Source organism: Dasypus novemcinctus, chromosome X (assembly GCF_030445035.2).
Source record: "Dasypus novemcinctus isolate mDasNov1 chromosome X, mDasNov1.1.hap2, whole genome shotgun sequence".
Classification (NCBI taxonomy): Eukaryota; Metazoa; Chordata; class Mammalia; order Cingulata; family Dasypodidae; genus Dasypus; species Dasypus novemcinctus.
Window position 1 is genome coordinate 63,062,469 of NC_080704.1, and position 23,882 is coordinate 63,086,350.

The 23,882-nt window shown below is 35.9% G+C and overlaps 1 protein-coding gene across 9 annotated transcripts in view; it reads right to left on the reverse strand.

The window, feature by feature from the left end:
* WNK3 (WNK lysine deficient protein kinase 3) overlaps positions 1-23,882 on the reverse strand; it is a 230,693-nt gene that overhangs the window by 111,869 nt on the left and 94,942 nt on the right. For 5 of the 9 annotated variants that reach the window (XM_058291562.1, XM_058291565.1, XM_058291564.2 and 2 more), the window contains exon 11: positions 21,696-21,893. The exons of the other annotated variants lie outside the window; for them this stretch is intronic. In XM_058291562.1, the coding sequence (XP_058147545.1) occupies positions 21,696-21,893 (198 nt within the window). The remainder of the gene's footprint in view (positions 1-21,695; positions 21,894-23,882) is intronic. 9 annotated transcript variants of the gene reach the window in all.

The following is a 23,882-nucleotide window of genomic DNA, read 5'->3' on the forward strand; positions in this document are numbered from 1 at the left end:
ATGTTCCCATCTGATGTTCAGGGTAAGTTTTACCACCCCAGGTTACAGAGAATGTGGAGCACATTCCTCAATGATTAGGGTGCTTAAGGTCAGCACTCCATATGTCTGAAGGGGTGTGCCTGTCCATCATGTATTAGGGAAGACCAGTTGGTCAACTTATTGGTCTGAGAAGGCTGAGCCTGTATGCCAAAGGTTAGGGGGGAATGTTGTATTCATGTCATTGTACTAGGGGGGATTAAGACTCTAACCCAAAGATTGGGTAAAATGTGGCAATCACTGCAACGGTCTTGGAGGGGGAGGTCTGGAACTTGGTCAACACCCAGATGCTTGATGAGAATGAAACCAAAAAATGACCAATGAGCTAGCCTGTGGAAAAGGTAGGTCCCCATGTGGTTCCAAGAAGGAAAAAACATCTTAAGAGTAACTCTGATATTTTGACATCTAATGAAGCATGTCCTACAGGTTTACTGAACTATAGAGGATTCATGTCTCCCTCCCAGTTTCTCTTCATATAATGCAAATACTTATCCTTTATCTGTCCATTTCTGTATTGGAAGCAGACAAATGGTTTTGTAAGTCAGAGGTCTACGGCAGACAGGACTTTGCCCCAACACAAACTGCATTTCTTTCAATTGATTACAATAGGACTTTGTACTTGCAATGTTACTGATTTAAGGTTTTTTTTTTAACATTGTAATGGTATTTTGGAATTCAGAGGGTGGAGTGAGGAAGTTTGGCATTCTTCATGAATTCTAAAAGGAGTTATTGGATTATATTTTTTAACTTGTCTGGCAGAGGTATCACTTGATTAAATTATGATTAGGGCTTTGATTGGGCTATTTCAGCAAGGTGTTGAGTCCCTGCCCCTTGGTGCGTGGGGATTCAGAGAGAAAAGACATGGCAAAGGACAGAGTTGGGAGTTTGAACTGGAGCCAAAAGTGAACAAACAGGAGAAGGACACAGAGGAATAGAGACCGTTCCTTAGACACAGTAAAAGCCCCAGGGAGAGAGACAGAGCTGTTCACCTTATAGTCTATAGCTGGTCTTGTGGAGAAAGCACAGCAGCTGAGTCCAAAGAGAAATGAAGCCCCAGGAAAAGAAGAATCCAGGAAACCTGAACGAACTCTTGGCAGATGTCGGCAGCCATCTTACTCCAATATGTGGCAACAGACTTTGGTTAGGGAAGTAACTTATGCTGTATGGCCTGGTAACTGTAAGCTCCCATCCCAAATAAACACTTTTTATAAAACAAAAAAAAAAAAAGAATGGCTGAGTTAGAAAATCATCAATGGATACTAAAACTAGTGGGTGAGGAATGGGATATTTACATAGTCTCAAGATACCTCCCCAGAAATAACGCCTCAATTTTAAAGGGGAATATGGCAACTTTACACTTGAGAAGGCTGACAGGTCCCACTTTAATCAAGTAATCAAAGTTAATATCAACTATATTGGGACGACCTCACATTACATGTCTCCTAATATGATAAGAAGAACACTAAAAAATTGCATGATCACTTGCATGATATTCCTGCCCCAAAAATGTATAATCTGAATCTAATAGTGAGGAAACACAAATTGAGAGACATTCTACAAAGAAACTTGCCTCTGCTTTTCAACACTGTCAAAAAAGGAAAAGAAAGGCTGAAGAAGTGTTCAAGATTGAATCAGACTTAAGAAAACACAAATAACCCAAAAAAACTTAAGTAGGCATATCACAAAAGAAGATATTTGAATCTCCAATAATTATATGAAAGGACGCTCAACACCATTACTTATCAGGAATGCAAGTTAAAACCATAATAAGCAAAGCCACATTACATAACACATTACAACCATGGCTAAAATTTAAATGATCAACAATATTAAGTGTTGACAAGGATAAGAAGCAACTGGAACTAACTCTCATCCATTGATTTTGGGAATGTATTTTGGTACAATTGCTTTGGAAAACTGTCTGGCATTATTTAGTACAGCTAAATATATTCCATCTTTATGACCTACCAATCTTTCTCCTAGATTCATACAAAAGAGAAATACAACCACCAAAAAACACATACAGGAAAGTTAATAGCAGCTTTATTCATAAGATACCAAAACTAGAACCAATCCTAATAAAGTACACCAAAAAGAGAATGGGTAACTGAATTGTGGTATACTCTTAGAATGGAGTAACTTACAGCAATAAAAAAGAAACAAACTGCTGATATCACAACAGTGTGAATGAAGCTCAGGAAACCTTCAAGGGGGATGGAATGTTCTGTATCTTCATTTGAATGGTGATTTCATGAAGGTATACATATCTGAAAACTCATCTAGCTGTACATTTAAGTTAGGTTACTTTTATTTATGCATATATTATATAACACACTGAAAATATAAATTTTTTAAAAAGCAGGTATAATCCAACTTTGAAAATATAACTACTAAAAATTGTGCTGTGTAAATGTACGCATAAAAAATCTGGAAAGCAAAAATTTTTTTAATTTAAAAATTAAAAATCTGAAAAGCTTCAAAGCTTTTGTTTCTGAGAGATGGGATAATAAGTAATTTTCTTTCTATTTCTCTGAATTTTTAAAAATCATATGAGAAGAAAGGTCATTTTTTAAAAGCTATTTTCATGTAAGGCAACAAAATATTCATACCAAGACATATAGAAAATGTATACCAAATTTTTCACTTACAATAAAGAATGACATGTGTAAGCACATAGGTGGAAAAAGGAATTAAAAGTTTGGCCTTAGGCTTTTCTTCTGCAACATTAGCTGGAAGAAAACAACAGAATAAAATATATGGATGGGAAGAAATGGGTAAAAATCACAAATTTTTTTTAATAACCAGCCAATCCATCTTTCATGTGTGAATATAAAAGGTAAGTTTTTCAGAATTTAGGAAGGCAATTTAATCACATACTATATATTACATAACAACTCCAACAGTGTCTGGGACAGCACTATGTTATCAAATACTATTTCTGCAGTTTTAACTTACAAATGTTCACACTAAGTTGTACAAATAAAACTATGGGGAGACATAAAGAAGTACCCAGAAGCTGTGGTTTTGAAGGCTAGGGGCCCTGAGAGAAAAAAGCAGCCTCTAGATGCCCTGATATGGAGTGAAGAGTAGACCAGCCAACAGAATCAGCAGAAGCAATAAGAAGAAAACAAGAGAAAAGCTTAATGTCAGGAATAACCAATTTAAAGCACTAGAGTTAAGATACAGCATTCATTAGTACTTTTTTGAGTTTCCCATAATCACACCTGAAATTAACTACTGCCTCTTTTGATCTACCACGAAAACACTTATATTTACTTCTACCATATCAACAATAACCACAGAAAACCGTAATTTCCAGGAAAACAGGGACAGTGTCTCATTTCCAACACACAGCAAAGTAATACTGATGGAAGGATGGACGGATAGACAAAAAGTAAAATAAAACAAAATAAACAATAGGTACTGACATGCTCTAATAAATTTTATTTATTAAAAAAAACAACTGCCATGACATTCTGGGCTGAAGGGCTGTAGTATAGCAACCATCTACATCATAATCATAGAATATTCCTACAACATCAGTGATTCCCAAATAGTGATTCAGTTCTTTTTTTGGGGGGGGGTGGTACCAGTCTGTGTTTATTGAACAAACTATGCCACTGCCCACAACTTTAGTAAATGACATGGTGCTTTGTTAACAAAGTTTAAACACCTTGTTTAAGAAAATCCAATCCATCTACCAAGGCTTCTCAATCAGACCATAATTTAAAACATAAGGTAACACCAAAAGGTAATTTACAAGGCAGGGATTCTGGCAATGAAAGACATTCCAGGTTTCTATTTCCCCATAAAATCTTTGAACAACAAGCAAAAACTGACAGACACATCTTCATAAAAACCAAGAAAACAGTTAAAGGTTTACAATAATTAGGCAAGTGTCAAATCAAGAAACTGAAACCTTAAAAAATGGTAGGAGAGGAGTTCAGGGAAGATGGCATCAGAGTAGGCAGGCAGGGCTCAACTCTCCAACAAAAACAATGGAGAAATGGCCAAAAGCTGTCCAAGGGACCTACTTTGGGGGTCGAAAGTGATGTGTAACCATCAGGAGGGCAAGGGACAAAGAAGAAAAAGTCAAAACAAAAACGTGAGTTACTAATCCCTGGTGGTGTCCAGGAAGGGCACCCATCCCCCACCCTCAAGACACTAAGCCTGGATAAAACCCCTGGATCACTTCAGGCAACTGAAAAGGAAACAGACATCTTCTTCCCTGTCAGCTGTTACACAGGAAGAGGGAGGGTGCATGGTAGAGCAGAGAGTGGTTTCTTTTTGGTGAATTTGGACAATAGGGCCCACTCTGAATCCCAGCTCTGGCTGGAACAGAACATGAGAAACAAGGTGTTGAGGGGGGTGGGGGGGTATATGGGGACCTCATATTTTTTAAATGTAACGTTAAAAAAATAAAGACAAAAAAAAAAAGAAAGAAAGGAACACCAACATGGAAGGGTTTGCTGAAGAGCGCCATCTGCTGGCCTGTCAGGAAATGGCAAGGAGAAAAACTTAGGTCTCTCTTTAGTCCCAACACCTAGGAGATAATCTATGCTCCATTAGGGAGTCCCTGGTCCAATTTTGATAGCTGAAGCTGGGCAATAATAAAGACTCAGAATAAGTCGAACCAAAAAACAAGAGGACCTGTGGGGAAAAAAACACTAGGCAAGGAAGATTAATTGACCATCAGAGTAAATTCACCAACAAATTCAGATGCCTAGACATCAACAAAAAATTACAGTCCAGTCAAAGGAACAAACCAAACATCCTAGCAAGATACAAGAGTAAAGACAGCTAATCAATGATAATCACACAACTCTCTTAAATCAATTCAAAGAATTGAAGGAAATTATTACTAAAGAGATACAGGATATTAAAAACACACTGGGTGAACATAAAGAACGATCTGAAAGCCAGCAAAGGAAATTAACAGAACTCATGGGAATGAAAGACACAATGGACAAGATTGTTGACATAACAGTAGATCTGAATTTGTCAAAGACAGAATTAGTGATTTTGAGAATAGTACATATGAACTGGAAAGGACAGGAGAACAGAAAGAGAAAAGAATGGAAAATATGGAACAGGGTCTCAGGGAACTAAAGGACAATGAGAAACACACAAACATATGCATTATTGGTATCCCAGAAGTAGAAGAGAATGAAAAGGGGCAGAAAGTATGTTTGAGGAAATAATGACCGAACATTTCCCAACCCTTATGAAAGACTAATTCTCAGTATCCAAGAAGGACAACACACCCCCCAAAAAAATAAATCTGAATAGACCTACTATTCAGAATGTCAAATATCAGAGATAAAAAGAGGATTCTAAAACCTGCAAGAAAAAAGCAATGCATCACATACAAGGAAACCTCAATAAGATTAAGTGCCAAGCTGTCATCAGAAACCATGCAGGCAAGAAGAAAATGGTATGATGTTTTTAAGGTATGGAAAAAGAAAAACTGCCAGGCAAGAATTCTGTATCCACCAAAACTGTTCTTCGAAAATGAGAGTGAATTCAAAGTCTACAAAGACAAACAAAAGCTAAGAGAGTAGGTTACCAAAAGACCAGAACTACAGGAGATACTAAAGGGAGTGCTGCAGCCTGAAAGGAAAAAACTTAGGCAAGAGACTTGGAGAAAAGTATAGAAATGAAGATTATTAAGAAGGGTAGATTAAAGGGATAAAAGACAGACAATAGTAAGAAATGACAACAGAAAGCCAAAGGATAAAATGGACAAAATAATTAATGCCTTTACAGTATTAACATTTAATGTTAACAACTTCAATGCCCCTATCAAAAGACAAGTTCTAGAGAATGGAAAAAAAATATAACTCCTTTATATGCTGTCTACAAGAGACTCACTGCAAATATAAGTACACAACCAGGGTGAAAGTGAAAAGCTGTAAAAAGATATTCTATGCAATTAGTAAATAAAACAGAGCTGGAACAGTGATATTAATATTGGACAAAATAGATTTTAAATGCAAAACCGTTATAAGGGATGAAGAAGACATTATATACCAATGAAATGAACGATTAAACAAGAAGAAATAACTATAGTAAATACCTGTGCACCGAATTTGGGAAGCTTGAGATACATGCGGCACACATGGAAAACTTAAAGGTGAAATAAATGTCTCTTCAGTAATATCTGGAGACTTTAATACATCATTCATGGTATTGGATTAACATCTTGACAGAGGATAAAGAAAGAAACAGAGTTTGAATAATATGATAAATGAATTAGACCTAGCAAACATTAATATAGCATCACAGCCCAAAACAGCAAGATATACATTCTTTTCAAGTGCTCATGGACCCTCTCCATGATAGAACATATGTTGGATCACAAGACAAGTCTCAATAAATTTAAAAAGATTGAAATTATACAAAACAATTTCCTAATCATCACAACAGAATGAAGCTGGAAATCAATAATGGACAGAAAAAGGGAAAATTATTAAATAGATGGTGATTAAACAACACACTCTTAAATAATCAGTGGGTCAAAGAAAAAATTGCAAGAGAATTCAGCAAATATATTGAGACAAATGAAAATTGGAACACAACATATCAAACGTATGGGACACCTTAAGGCAGTGATGAGAGGAAAATTTATAGCCCTCAATGCTGACATTCAAAAGAGCTAAAATTGAAGATCTAACTGCATACCTGGAAGAACTAGAAAAAGAAAAGCAAACTAATCCCAAACAAAGCTGAAGGAAGAAAAGAGTAAAGATCAGAGCAAAAATAAAAATGGAATCAAGAACAAAAAAACAATAGAATCAACAAAACCAGAAGTTGGTACCTTGAGATGATCAACAAAATTGACAAACTCTTAGATAGAAGAATAAAGAAAAATACAAGATGCAAATAAAATCAGAAATGGGGGGCGGGTATAACCACTGATCTGGTAGAAATAATAGAGATAAGAGGATATTATGAACAACTATACACCAAAAAACTATACAACATAGATGAGATGGACAAATTCCTAGAAACATACGAAAAAACTACACTGACCCTAGAAGAAATAGAAGACCTCAATAAGCCAATAACAAGTAAAGAGATTGAAACATTCATCAAAAACCTCTCACAGAGAAAAAGGCCAAGATGAGACAGCTTCACAGGTGAATTCTACCAATTCTACCAATTATTCAAAGACAATCTAATATTAACACTGTTCAAGATCTTCCAAAAAATTGAACAAGAAAAAACACTACCCAACTCACTCTATAAAAGCCAACATCACCATAATACAAAAGCCAGATAAAGATACTATAAAAGAGAAAATTACAGACCAATCTCCTTAATGAACATAGATGCAAAAATTCTCAACAAAATACTTGCAAATAGAATCCAACAGAGTATCAAAAGACTTATACACCACAACCAAGTGGGATTTATTGCCGGTATGCAAGGGTAGTTCAACCCAAGAAAATCAATTAATGTAATATATCACATTTAAAAGTTGAAGGAAAAAAAGAATATATGATGGGAGCAGATGTGGCTCAAACAACTGAACACCTGCTTCCCACATGGGAGGTCCCAGGTTTGGTCCCCAATGCCTCCTAAAAATAAACGAACAACATGCAAAAAACAAAAAACAAAAAACAAAAAACAAAAAACAAGACAAGGGAGTCAATGTGGCTCAGTGGTTGAATGTCAGCATCCCACATACAAGGTCCTGGGCTCATTCCCCAGCCTTGGTACCTAAAAAGAGAATAAAAGAAAAAAAACACATGATAATCTCGATTTTTGCAGAAAAGGCATTTAACAAAATCGAGCATTCTTTCTTGATAAAAAACACTCTGAAAGATAGGAATAGAAGGAAAATTCATTGATATGATAAAGGGCATATGTGGAAAAACCAGAGCGAGCATCATGCTCAATGGGGAAAGATTGAAAGCTTCCCATCTAAGATCTAGAACAAGACAAGGATGCCCACTATCACTATGCTATTCAACACTGTGCTATAAGTTCTACCTAAAGCAATTAGACAAGAAATAAAATAAAAGGCATCCAAAAGGAAAAGAGAAATTGAAACTCACTATTCGCCTATGACATGATCCTATATTTAGAAAGTTCTGAAATGCCTACAACAAAGCTACTTGAGCTAATAAACAAGTTCAGGATAGTGGCTGGATACAAGATCAGCATGCAAAAATCAGTAATGTTTGTATATACTATTATTGAACAATTTTGAGGAGGAAATCAGGGGAAAGATTTCATTCACATTAACAACAAAAAGACTCAAATACCAAGGAATGAAACCAAAAAAGTACAGGACCTATATGCAGAAAATTACAAAACAATGCTAAAAGAAATCAATAAAGAATTAAACAAATAGAAAGACATGTCACATGGATTGGAAGACTAATATTGTAAAGATGTCAATTCTACTCAAACTGATTTACAGGTTTAATGAAATACTAAACAAAATTCGAACAGCCTAATTTACATAAATAGGAAAGACAGGGAAGTAGATGTGCTCAATAAATTGGGCTCCTGCCTACTACATGGAAGGTTTAAGGTTCAGTTCCCAGTGCCTCCTAAAGAAGACAGTGAGCTGGCATGACGGGCAGGCACAGCAAGTTGACATAAGATGACTTAACAAGAGACACAAGAAGAAAAACATAATAAGAGACCCAATAAAGCAAGGAGCAGATGTTCCTGATGCATCCTAAGGAAGATGAGCAGGAAGGTAAGCTAGGACAATGGGCAGGCACAGCAAGCTGGCATGACAAAATGATGCAACAAGAGACACAAGATGAAAAACATAACAAGAGACACAACAAAGCAGGGAATGGAGGTGGTTTAAGCAAATAGGTGCCTCCCTTCCACAACAGAGGTCTCAGGTTCAGTTCCCAGTGCCTCCTAAACAAACAAAGATAAACAGACACAGCAAGCGCAACCAACAAGGGGGTAGGGAGAAATAAATAAATAAATCTTTAAAAATAAAAAAAAGGCAAATACCAAATTCATTTGGAAGGGAAAGTGCATCTGAATATCCAAAAGCAGTCTACAAAGGAAGAACAATGAGGGAGAAATTTCACTACCTGAACTTGAAATGTATTACTGAACTATAGTGTTCAAAACAGCATGGTACTGGCATAAAGACAGACACATTGATCAGTGGAATAGAATTGATAGTCCAGAAATAAACCCTCACCTCTACGACCAACTGTTTTCAAGAAACCTACCAAAGCCATGGTCATGATACAAAAGAGTCTGTTCAACAAATGGTGCTGGAAGAATTGGATATCCATAACCAAAAGAATGAAAAAGAACCCCTATCTCTCTCCCTATACAAGAATCAACTCAAAATGGAGCACAGAACTAAATATAAAAGCCAGGACCATATAACTACTAGAAGAAAATGTAGGGAAACATAAAAAACTTGTGGTAGGTGGTGGTTTTTAAACCTTACACTCAAAGCACGAGCCACCAAAGAAAAAATACATAAGACCATCTCAAAATTAAACAGTTTTGCACCTCAAAGAACTTTGTCAGAATTGTGAAAAGGCAGCCAAGCCAATGAGAAAAAATATTTGGAAATCACATATCTGATAAGGATATATAACATACATGATATATACGGAAATGCTACAACTCAACAATAAAAAGACAAATGACCCAATTAAAAAATGGGCAAAAGAACTGAAGACAAACTGGTCCAAAGAAACTCAAATCATAAAAAAATAAAAAATAAACACTTGAAAAAAAAGTTCAACATCATTGGCGATTAAGGAAATGCCAATCAAAGGTACAATGAGATATCATTTCACACCTATTAGAATGGCCACAGGATTGGGGAATAAAATATAGACTAGAGCAGACTTACTGGTACTCTACTATAGATTTATTGTGATTCTAGCAATGGAAGAAATTATATCATTGATGTGGAGATTGTGGCCACTGGGGTTGAAGGCAGGGAGAGGAAAAAAGAGGTATAATATAGGGGCATTTTGGGGACTTGGAATTGTCCTGAATGACATTGCAAAGACAGATATAGGACATTATATATCCTGCCATAACCTACAGAATAGAGTAGTAGAGAGTGTAAACTACAATGTAAACTATAATCCATGCTATGTGGCAATGTTCCAAATTGTGTTCATTAATTGCTATGAATGTACCACACTAATGAAAGAAGTTGTTACTGTGGGGAAAAGAGGGAGGTGTGCGGAGTGAGGCATTTGGGAATCCCTAATATTTTTTTATGTAACGTTTTATGTAACCTAAGTATCTTTTAAAAATAAATAAAAAATGTACTTTTTAAAAAGCCTGACAAAAGATAGAGAACTACAAGTGTTTGAGAGGATGTGGAGAGATAGGAAAGTTTACTCTCTGTTGGTGGGAATGTAGAATGCTACAGCCATTTTGGAGGACTTTGTGGCAATTCTCAAAGAAGCTAAATATAGATTTGCCATGTGAACTGGCAATACCACTAATGGGTACATATACCCAGAAGAACTGAGAGCAGTGACACAAACAGACATCTGCACACTGATGTTCATAGCTGCATTATTCACTATTGCCAAAAGATGGAAACAACCCAGGTGCACATCAAATGATGAATGAATAAACTGTGATGTATTCACAAAATGGAATATTATGCAACTGTAAGAAGAAAGAAAGTCGTGAAGCATATGACAACATGGATGAACCTGGAGGACATTATGTTGAGTGAAGCAAGCCAGACACAAAAAGGACAAATACTGTATGATTGCACTACTAAGAACTAAATATATCATGTAATATCATGGAGTTAATAACATCAAAATGGGTTACCAGAAAATAGAATGGGATTAGAGAATGGAAAGCTGAGGGTTAACTTGTACAGAATTGGTAAAAAGGATGTGTGTGAACCTTTGGAAATGAACAGAAATGGTGTAAACACAACATAATGTTTATAATTTGTAGTACTATTACATGGATATGACAGTGATTTAAAGGGAAAGACAAAGGTCATGTATATTATCAAAAGGAAAGCTAAAAAAATGTAACATGGGACTGTATAGCATAGTAAAAGTGCATGTGAAATATGAACACGGGTAATATCGCATACTATGAATAGTTTTCTTTGAAACTGAACTAATATATGTTAATACTACCAAGCTGTTAATATCAGACAAAAAACATTATGCTAAGTGAAAGAAATCAGACACAAAGTACTACATATTGTATCATCCATTTATATTGAGTGTAAATATAAAACAATTTATAAAGATGAAATTAGACTAGAGGTTATGTAGGGCTGGGGAAAAATAGAGGGACTGAGAGGTGACTGCTAAGGAGTGTGGAGTTTTTCTTTTTAGAGCAAAGAAATTGTTCTGAAATTTTTTGGTGATGTATGCACAATATTGTGATTATACTGAAAGCCACTGATTATACACTTTGGATATATTGGATGGTGTGTGAATATATTTCAATAAAACTGGCAAAAAAATGAATAGGTGTACAACAATAACCAGAAATGGCAGCTATGTACAGCAGGGGAAGCACACAAAGATTGAGAGGTGAAGAATTTTCTTTTTTCTTTGTCTTTTTCTTGTTTATTATTGTTATTGTTGAAATAATGAAAATGCTCTAATAATGATTGAAGTGATGAATGCACAACTATATTATTATACCAAATACCAATGGTTGTATACTTTGGATGAAATGTATGGTCTATTAATATGTATCAATAAAATTGATTTGTTAAAAAATATTGCAATGTTGTATAAATCTAGCCATATTAATCATATCATGTCATCATATCACCATTTTAGTAGATAAAGAAAAAGCATTTGACAAAATTCAACATCTACTCATGATAAAATATTCTCAGGAAATTAGGAACCAAGGAAATTCTTCAATCTGATAAAGTGCCCCCTCAAACAACTACAGTTAACACAATATTTAATACTGACACTTCTTGCTGTGTATCAAGGAAAGGCAAAATGTCTATTATATTGGAGTTCGTAGCCAATGTGATAATGGAAGAAAGGAGGGAGGAAGGGAAGAAAGAAGGAAGTTGTGTGAGAGAGACAGAGAGAGAGAGAGCAAGAGCACATAAAGATAAGACACAGAACTGTGTCCATTCGCAGACTGCATGACTGTTTACATTGAAAACCCCAAGGAATCACTAAACCAACTACTAGTACTAATAAACAAAGTTACTAAAGTCACACAATATAAGGGCAATAGAGAAAAAACAACTTAATTTTTATATACTAACAGCAAATAGTTGGAAAATGTAATTTAAAAAGCAATTCCATTTATAATATTGTCAAAACATAAAACACTCAGGAATAAATTAACCAAAAGATATGCACCCCCCCCAAATCTCAAAACAATGCGCTTAAACCATTATATCAAAAAGCACTGCTGTACCATAATGCAAAATTGTCATAAGGGATGAAGAAGGTCATTGTATATTAATAAAAGGGGCAGTTCACCAAGAAGAAACAACTATATCAAATACTTATGCACCTAACCTGAGCACTACAAGATACATGAGGCACACGCTGGCAAAACTGAAGGGAGAAACAGATGCCTCTACAATAATAGTTGGAGACTTCAATACACCACTCGCAGTATTGGATGGAACATCTGGACAGAGGGTAAATAAAGAAACAGAGCTTGAATAATATGATAAATGAACTAGACACAAACAGACATCTATAGAACATTGTACCCCAAAACAGCAGGATGCACATTCTTTCCAAGCACTCGTGGATTCTTCTCCAAGATAGACTATATGTTGGGTAGCAAAACAAGTCTCAATAAATTTTAAAAGATTGAAATTATACAAAATACTTTCTCTGATCATAACAGAATGAAGCCAGAAATCAATAATGGACAGAAAAAAGGAAAAGTCATAAATATAGGGAGATTAAACACCACACTCTGAAATAATCAGTGGGTCAAAAAAGCAATTGCAAGTAGTCAGCAAATATCTTGAGACAAATGAAAATGAGAACACAACATATCAAAACCTGTGGGACACTGCAAAAGCAGTGCTGAGAGGTAAAAAATTTTAAAAAAATTATTTTAAATGAAGAGTGGAAATTGAAGATCTAATTAAGATCTAATTGCACACCTGGACAAACTAGAAAAAGAACAGCAAACTAATCCTAAACCAAGTCAAAGGAAATAAATAATAAAGATCTGAAGAGAAATAAATGAAATTGAGAACAAAGAAACAATAGAGAGAATCAACAAAACCAAAAGTTGGTTCTTTGAGTAGACCAACAAAATCAACAAACTCTTAGCAAGACTGACAAAAAAAAAAAAGAAAATGCAAATTAATAAAATCAGAAATGAAAAGAGGGACATTACCACTGACCCAGCAGAAATAATAGAGATCATAAGAGGATACTATGAATAACTGTATGCCAAAAACAAGATAATATACACGATATGGAAAAATGCCTAGAAACACACAAACCACCTACACTGACCCTAGAAGAAATAGAAGACCTTAAAAACTCAATCACAAGTGAAGAGATTGAAACAGTTATCAAAAAACTCCCAAAGATGAAAAGCCTGGGAACAGATGAGTTCACAGATGAATTCTACCAATCATTCAAAGACTATCTAATACAATCTGCTCATTCTCTTCCAAAAAATTGAACAGGAAAGAATGCTACCAAACTCATTCTATCAAGCGATATCACCCTAATACAAAAACCAGATAAAGGTACTATGAAAAAAGAAAAGTATAGACCAATATCACTAATGAATTAGATACAAATATACTCAAGAAAATACTTGCAAGGGAAACGGACTTTGGCCCAGTGGTTAGGGCATCCGTCTACCATATGGGAGGTCCGCGGTTCAAACCCCGGGCCTCCTTGACCCGTGTGGAGCTGGCCATGCGCAGTGCTGATGCACGCAATGAGTGCCGTGCCACGCAAGGGTGTCCCCCACGTGGGGGAGCCCCACGCGCAAGGAGTGCGCCTGTGAGGAAAGCCGCCCAGCGTGAAAAGAAAGAGCAGCCTGCCCAGGAATGGTGCCGCCCACACTTCCCGTGCCGCTGACAACAGAAGCGGACAAAGAAACAAGACGCAGCAAATAGACACCAAGAACAGACAACCAGGGGAGGGGGGGGGGGGAATTAAATAAATAAATAAATCTTAAAAAAAAAAAAAAGAAAAAGAAAATACTTGCAAATCCAACCTGAAAGCACATTAAAAGAATTATACACCATGATCAAGTGGGTTTTATCCCAGGTATTCAAGTGTGGTTCAAGATAAGAAAGTCAAACAGTGTAATAAACCATAATGATAAATTAAAGAAAAATCACATGATACTCTCGATTGATGCAGAAAATGCATTTGACAAAACAGCACCCTTTCTTGATACTCCAAAAGAAAGGAATAAAAGGAAACGTTCTCAATGTGATAAACTATATATGAAAAAACTACAGCTAGCATTTTAATCAATGGTGAAAGACTGAAACCTTTCCCACTGAGGTCAGGAACAAGACAAGGATGCCTACTATCACCACTGTTATTCAATATTGTGCTAGAAGTTCTAGGGAGAGCAATTAGGCTAGATAAAGAAATAAAAGGCACCCAAATAGGAAAGGAAGTAAAACCTTCAGTATTCGCTGATGATATAATCCTATATGTAGAAAATCCTAAAAAACCCACAGCAAAGCTAAACTAAAAAATACATTCAGGAATGTGGCAGGATACAAGATTAACATGCAAAATTCAATAGTGTTCTATACACTACTAATGTGCAATACAAGGGGGGAATCAGAAAAAAAAATCCACTTATAATAGTGACCAAAACAATCAAATATTTAGGAATAAACTTAACCAAGGACATAAAGAACCTTTATTCAGAAAAACCACAAAACATTGCTAAAAGAAACCAAAAAAGACTTAAATAAATGGAAGGACATTCCATTTTCATGGACTGGAAGACTAAATATTGTTAAGATGTCAGTTCTACCCAAACTGATTAACAGATTCAATGCAATCCCAATTAAAAATCCCAATGGCCTCTTTTGCATAAATGGAAAAGCCAATTATTAAATTTATTTATAAGGGGAAGGGGCCCCAAATAATCAAAAATGTCTTTAAAAAGAAGAGTAAAGTTGGAGGACTCTTACTTCCTGACTTTAAAGTATATTACTTAGCTACAGTGGTAAAATTAGCATGGTACTGACATAAAGACATACAAACTGACCAATGGAACCGAACTGAGAACTCAGAAAAAGACCCTCACATCTACAGTCAAGTGATTTTTGACAAGGCAGTCAAGCCTTCTGAGCTGGGCTGCCGAAACAGTCTATTCAACAAATGGTGCTGGAAGAAATGGATAGCCATATCCAAAAGAAAGAAAAAGGATCCCTATGTCACACCTTATAGAAAAATTAACTCAAAATGGATCAAGGACATAAATATAAAAGCAACAACCATAAAACTCCTAGAAGAAAATGTAGGAAAACATCTTTAAGATCTTGTGGTAGGCAATAGTTTCTTAAACCTTACACCCAAAGCAGGATCAACAAAGGAAACTTATATAAATGGGAACTCCTCAAAATTAAACACTTTAGCACCTCAAAGGCTTTGTCAAAAGGATAAAAAGGCAACTGACTCAATGGGAGAAATTATTTGGCAACCACATATCTGATAAGTGTTTAATATCCATGACATATCAAGAGACCATATAACTCAACAACAAAAAACCTACCCAATTAAAAAAATGGGCAAAAGAATTGAAAAGATACTTGTCCAAAGAAGCACATGAAAAACATGTTCAACCTTACTAGCAATTAGGGAAATGCAAATCAAAGCTAAAATGAGGTTTCATTTCACACCTATTAGAATAGCCACTATTCAAAAGTCAGAAAACTGTAAATTGTGGATAGGACGTGGAGATAAGAATGCTTATTCACTGCTGGTGGGAATGTAGAATGTACAGTCACTGTGGAGGACTGTTTGGCAGTTCCTAAGGAAGTTGAATATGGACTTGCCATGTGACCCGGCAATACCATTGATAGGTATATACCCAGAAGTACTGAGAGCAGTAATACAAATAGACATCTGCACACTGATGTTCATAGCGGTGTTATTCAAGACTGCCAAAAGATGTAAACAACAACCCAGGTGTCCTCAACAGATGAATGTATAAACAATTTGTCATGTATACAAATGATGGAATATTATGCAGCTGTAAGAAGAAATGAAGTTGCAAAATGTGCCAACATGGATGAACCTTTCAGTGAACAAAGTCAGACAAAATAGGACAAATACTGTATGAATACAGTATTATGAACTAAGTATTATGCAAATATATTTATCTTGGAATTAATTGGAATATAGGTCACCAGAAAATATAATGAGGGTAAAGAACGGCAAGCTGAGGGTTAATCTGTGCAGAATTGGTTATAAGTTTGTTTGTAAATCTTTGGAAATGAATAGAAATTGTGAGAGCACATCATGGTGTTTGTAACTAGCAGAGATATTACATGGGCATGATGGTTGAAAGGGAAAGTCTAAGGACATGTATATTACTAGGAGGAAAGCTAAAAAATATAACAGGACTGCATAATAGCAACACCTTATATAAAATATGAATAAGGGTGATATTGCATATATAAGGCTGTTTTACAAAATATAAATACAAATATACTAGAGACAAGGATACAGAATAGCAGCTATATACAGCAGGATAAGCATACAGAGACTGAAAGTTTAGTTTGGTTCAATTGGTTGGTTTTTGTTTATTATTATTATTATTGAAATAATGAAAATGCTTTAAAAAGGATTGAAGTGATGAATGTACAACTATGTGATTATAAGGAATACCACTGATTGTACACTTTGGATGGATTTATGCTTTATTAATAAGTATCAATAAAATTGATTTGTTTAAAAATAAAAAAAGATTAAAAAAACACAACCATGAAAAAATGCCAAATGTCTTGAACATACATTTCACAAAGGATGATAAATGAAAGCCAGTCAACACCTGAAAAGGTCCTCAACTTCACTGCCATCAAAGAACTACAAATTAAAACCACGAGATACCAATACACACCTATCAGAAGACATGAAATTAAAAAGACACTACCAAAAGTTAACAAGAGTATTGAACTCATACAACGTTGGTGTTAGTATAAAATGTGCAGCCAATTTAGAAACTTGGCAGCTTTTTATAAAGCTAAACACCTCTTCTATGACCTAGTAATTCTACTCCTAAGTATTTACCTAAGAAAAATGAAAATATATGCCCATAGTAAGACTTGTACAAAAAAGTTCACATAGCAATTTTATTCATAATATCCAAAAACAAGAAACTGCTCACATGTTTATGAATAGTAGAACAGATTGATAAATTGTGGTATAGTCATACAATGAAAATTTATTCAGTAGTAAAAAAGAATGAACTACTCATACACACAACATGGAACAATACATACAACAACATGGACCAATCTCAAAAACGTGCTATGTGAAAGAAACCCTACTCAAAAGAGTGCATACTGTATTATTCCATTTACATGAAGGTCTAGAACAGGCTAAACTAATCTGTGGTGAAAAATATAAACAGTGGTGGACTCTGGTAGGGACAGGGTTATTAACTGGGAAGGGATATCAGAGAACTTTCGGGAGTAATGGCAATATTGTATATCGAGTGGGCAAAATACAGCCTGGTCAAATCGGCCCATCACCTGTTTTTATGAATAAAGTTTTATAGGGACATAGCCATGCCCATTCATTTACATATTGTCTTTGACTGTTTCCACACTTAATAACAGCAGAGAAGAGTAGCTGCAAGAGACTATATGGCCTGCAAGACTTTAAAAACTCACTGTCTAGTCCTTCACAGAAAAAATTTGTCCAAACCTGTTTTATATTTTGATAATGGTTTGCGTTACATAGGCACATACATTTGTCAAAACTCAAATGGTACACATGATAGGTGTGCATTTACTATATATAAATTCACGCTAAAACAACATAAATTGAGAATTCAAGTCAATGATAAGCATGCTAAAGTATTTAGGTATGAAATATATTGATGTCTGAAATTTATGTTAACTTTCAGATGCACCATAAAAATGAAATAAAGGTATGAGTAGATGGGCAGATATATAATAGAGTATATATAGAAAAAGTTAACCATAGAATCCTAGTGGTAGGTATACCAGTGCTCACTCTAAAATATTTTCAACTTTTTTGTATCTTTGAAATTTTTCTTAATTGTTGGGGAAAACGTTTTTTAATTATGAAAGTAAAGTATACAACACATGCAACCTGCCCACAGAAATGAACATTCCAATCCAAAATATTTTGTGAAAAATTTTATTCTAAAAAATAAAATCCAGAATAGTATGCCCCATCTGGAGACACTTTAGCTACAGTTTTGTTTTTAATTCTTGATCAGTCCAGTTAGGAGTTAGCATATATACATTGGAATTCATTATAATTTAAGCCCCTAACAAAGAGGGAATTTTCTAAGAACACAGTATTTGAGGTAATAGCTATTTGGAATAGTAATATATCATCACTAGAAAATAACTCTTATGGGACAGCACAGTACACCTTTTATCTAAGGGCCTTAAAGTATCATAACAAAGCTCAATAAATTCAGTCTTTTAAAGATAACTAAGGCAGGGTAGAAGAACAAAAAAAGAATAAATCAGATTCTCAGTTCCTTACTTTAATTAATTCCATTAGTTCCCCCTTTAACGAAATTTTACTGAAATGATCCATCTTACCATTTTTCTCCAATTCTGCAGTGAGGATAACTATCTTACAAAGAGGCTATATAGTGTAATAATTAAGTGCATAATCTCTGGAGCAAGGAAGTCTGGGTTCAAATCCTGTCTCTCTTATATGACAGTGGGAAGGTTACTTAACCTCTCTGTACCTCAGTTTCCTCACCTGTATAATGGAGATAATGACAGTTTTCCTAGGTTTGTTGTGAGAATAGTACACGTAAATCCCTTAGAATAGCATTTGGCACACAGGAATCACTCAGTAGTGTTAATCATTATCTCAAAACGGCAAATGTATTATAAATGTAGAACAAGAAGATAACTAGAGATTCTGAACATTTTAGGACTAAAAGCTTTTGGAAAGTTTCAAGCATGTCAGATGCACTCAACCGTTAGGGCTTTTGCACCAGATAGTCCCCTCTGCCTGGAATGTGCATTGTTGACTCCCTCATGTTCTCCAAACATCTGCTCAAATATGTACTTCTTGATAAGGCCTACCTTGATCACCACCATATTTACAATTGCAACTTACTTTCCTCCTTGCACTGCTCTACATTTTTCCCAGAGCACCATGTACCATATTATATAATTTATTTTTTTATGTTTATTGATTGACTCCCCCCATTAGACAACAAAGCTCAATGAGAGAAGGGATATTTGGTTTTTTATTTACTGATATATTCCAAAGAAGTGTTCAAATATTGTTTTGTTGTTGTCATCAGGTCTAATACCTTCGTTTTACTGATGAGGAAACTCAGAAGAGACATGAATCAAGGTCACCCAGTCAGTGAGGAAAAGAGCCAGGAATAGGGACTGTGACTCCCAGTCCAGGACCATTTCTACTATAGTTCATTATCTCCCTGACTCTTAAAAATGTTTTCCCCCTTGAACATTACAGAAAAATCACAATCATCCACATTTCCCCCAGGAAAATTTATCTTTGCAACTTCTTAGCCTTGCAAATGCTGCTGTGTCTATAACACAGAAATGCTCTGAAAGGCAGTAGAAGCCTATACTGGAATACTAAATATTGGTAGATGAACAGAAAAAGACGCTTGATTTGGAAAGGCTATCCCAGAGCTTTCACAGAGGGTCTGCTGCTATAACTTTGGTCCTGATAACCCAGAAACAGGTGTTAAGCTAGAAAATGGCTGTCATTGTAGCTGGATAGCAAATTGCTGCTGAATGTATGCTGGCTGATGCTGTACTAGGTTTTTCTGTAGGGGAAAAGTTTGACTGTTATCTAATGCCTGAAGCACTTGAGGTTGCTCTAAAGGCTGTATTACATATTGATGTCCCACTGCCATTTTTTGTAACTGTTCTTACAAAGGAGGCATAATCTGAACCATGTGTGTAATGGTCTTTGGAATACCTGTTAATATCTGAACTTGGTTAGCTGCCTGTAAATGAGGTACCTGCTGCTGGAGAGCAACATGCTGGCTATATAAAGAAAGACTGCTGTTGATTTATGCAACCTTCTTGAGAGGACAACTGATGGGATTGCTGTGCTTGTCTGTGGGACAAATGAGTCATCTGCTGAGGTTAAATGAAAGATGAATGAGAAACCCGGCCTGGTGTTAGATGTGATTGGAAAAGCTGTGCTGAGAAGTGTGGGGTTTGGATTGGGGCCTGTGAAGAGGCCTGATGAATGAAGGACATCTCCCCAGGGTGCTGAAGCTGCCCTTCCACTACCTTCTGAGATATAATGCTAGTTGGCTGGGCCTGCACTTTCAGCTGCTGGGATGGAGCTGCAGAATATTCAACAGTAAATAAAGGTTCAGGAGAATATGTCTGTGTATCTAAAGCTGATGTTAAATACGTCTTTTGTTCCAACACTGAAGAATTACTACTTTGGGATTGTGTTAAATAGGCTTGCTGCTCAGAAGTCTGTCCTACATAAGTTGGTACTGAATATAACTTCTGCTCTGTAGAGTTTGTAACATATACTTCCTTGCTATCAGGTAGCTTTACTATGTATACTTGCTGGGTTATGAAGGTTGATTGTTCAGTTGTTTGGATGGTGTAAGGAGTTTGTCCTGAATAAGAGGCATACTCCAGAGACAGTGCCTGGTAAGCAGACTGTTCCATAGGTTGCACAGGGTATGCTGCTTGGATCGTATATGCTGGCTGGTCTGGAAAAGGTGGCTGAATTGCAGGTTGCACTAAATAAGCAGGCTGTCCTTGGGATGGTGCCAAATAAGAGGACTGTACCACATGTGGGACTGTATAAGAAGTCTATACAGAATAGACTGGCTGTGTTCCTGGTGGTTGTACAGTGTAAAGAGGATGCTCTGGGGCTGGCAGTGAATAAAGAGGCTGTGTTGGAGGCTGAATTGGGAAAGTTGACTGTGGTGGGTAAGAAGCTTGTTCCTGGTGACCTATCACAAAGCATAGCTGCTCAGGAGCCTTCAATGGGAAGGGTGCAGTTCTGCAGGTGGTCCTGGATAAGTGTGTTAAACAGAATAAGATAACTGTTCTGGGAGTTGAATCAGACTTTCAATGCCACCCTTTGGCTGTTGCCAACTTCCATGAGTTTCAGACTCTTGCAGAATACAACTTGCTGGACATTTTTCTATGGGGATGCCATAATCTTAGGCTGTAAACTTAATGAGTGTTGTTGAATAGAGGCTTGGAAACAAGGCTCATTCAAGTACACAGTCTCGCTTTGTGGCACTGAAGAATCTGGAGTTATAGACTCCTGATGTACCATTGGGCATGGCTGTAATACTGAATATATTTTTTGTGAAGGCTGATGGGCCCCTAAATGCCCCCTGATGGAATTAGAAAGGAGCTGAGCTGTACAAGCAGCATTCTGTGCACTACTCATATATTGGGCAGAGGAGTGATTCAACAAAGCTTGAAGGTGATTAACTAGTAAGAAATTGGAAGTCTGATTAGTATCTGGTGCTTTGTTTAATACCTGACTTCTATTTCTAGGACCAGGCTCAAGCTGAAGACCAATGGTTGGATGCTGGAAAGTCATCTGTGAAGCAGGCAATGTCTGAGGAGAAACTTCAGAAAGGACTTGTTTTGGAACTCCACTAACTGACAAGTCTGAAGTCATAGGTTGGGCTGAAGTTTGTCCATCTGCTCCAAAGGTCAGCTGCAGTTCCTGGTACTGGTGCAAGGAAAATGCAAATTATTAATACATATACTAAGCCCATTTTAATGGACTGTCCCAGGAGAGATTGATAAAATAATGCTATGCTTTAAAAATTATAGTGAGTTATTAAAAAGGTGCTGGGTATAGCATTAGTCCTATAAAAAGCCTAAAACCATAAGTAAATGCTAGTGGAATACACTAAGGGTCTGAGATCAGTCCCAGCAATAAACTGCTCTTGGCGTCTCATATGTAGCACTTAACACAATTACAATTCATTCAGAAATTGGCAGAAATTCAGCCTAACTGAATCTGACACCTTCACACATCATACAGTAGAAGTCCCAAGAGAAAGCTCAAAAGGATTCAATATCATCACTAAAATGAATGTGAAAACTCTCTCAAGAGCTTATCCTGAAAGAAATACAGTTACGGTAGCAATAATTCCTAGAGCTTGGGCCATCACTCTCATAAAAAGACCCAAATGGTCAATATGCTTGCTTATGTGGCTTTTATATATTAAGTGAAAAGGGCTGGTTACAAAATAGCACATATGTGAATACCTATATAAATATAAACAAAATTATATATGTATATAGAGGAAAAAACAAATCTAGAGGCTATATCCTCATGTAAATAAATAATAAGTTGTCTCTAGCCTGAGAGATAACAAATGATTTTCACTTGCTTTTTTAATAACCTCATGGGCTTTTTAAAAAATAAGCAAGTAACACTTCCATAATGTTTCTTTAAAACTTTTTTTAAATTTTGGAAACACATTTTAAAATGCACATACCTGTGGATGAACCTAAGTCATATTTAAGTGTCCATTCAAAATGCTTTGCATTATAGCCTTAGAAAAAGATAAATCAAGCTCAATTACAAATATGTGCCATATCGCCTACAAACACTAACCAAATATGAGTTGCCTTCAACTATATCAAATTAAATACATACCAGCAAAATTAATATGCATCTAGAATTTGTCAAATATGTGTATGCATTCTCCTACAAGAATGTGAGCTTCTTGAGGGCAAGTTTCATATTTTATTTTCCTTATACCCCCACTAGGTGGTATTCATTAAAAGTTTGTTGATCAACTGTGACTGACTATATACTAATCTCTTAATAGAAACAGATGCTAGCTAAACCATATACAAAGAATTCTCAGATCATCTCATTCCCAAAGATAAAAGGCACACACAGGGAATGGTAAGGGGGTCGGGGAAGAATACAGAATGATGGTAAAGAAAAGCCCAACCACATGCCCAGAGTCCATAACCTAGGGAACCAGGCTATATAGTCTTGATATATGAATTCACACAAAGACTGCTGATACATAATGCCCACTGAATGAACTGGGAGAGAGTGTAAACTACAACAAAAACTATAATCCATGCTGTGTAGCAATGCTTCAAAATGTACTCATCTCCGGACATTGTGTGTCCTACCATGGCCCACTGGGTGGAATGGGGAGGAGTGTAGACTACAATGAAGACCACTGTCCATGTGGTGCAGCAGTGCTCCAAAATGTATTTACCACATGCAGTGAATGTGCCACAATGATGGAAGAGGTTGTCGATGTGGGAGGAGTGGGTTGGGGGATGGGGGGTATATGGGGACCTCATATTTTTTTAATGTAACATTTAAAAGAAAATGAAGAAAAAAATAAATCAATAAATAATTTTTTTAAAAATGTACTCATCAAATACAATGATGGTACCACACTAATGAAAGAAGTTGTCGATGTGGGTGGAGTGGGAGGGTGTGGAGAGTGGGATATATGGGAACCTCTTATATTTTTTAATATAACATTTTGTGTGATCTATGTATCTTTTTAAAAAAAAGATAATAAAGAAAAGGTTAAGGTACCAAAAAAAAAAAGACTGTTGACTTATTGTCAGAAATGAGTAACATGGACTTTAAGAGTCTAAAAGAAAAAAATGCTGCTTCTTATTTCTTCTACAAAAATAAACATGAACCAAAAGAGTCAAGAATTTAGGTGAC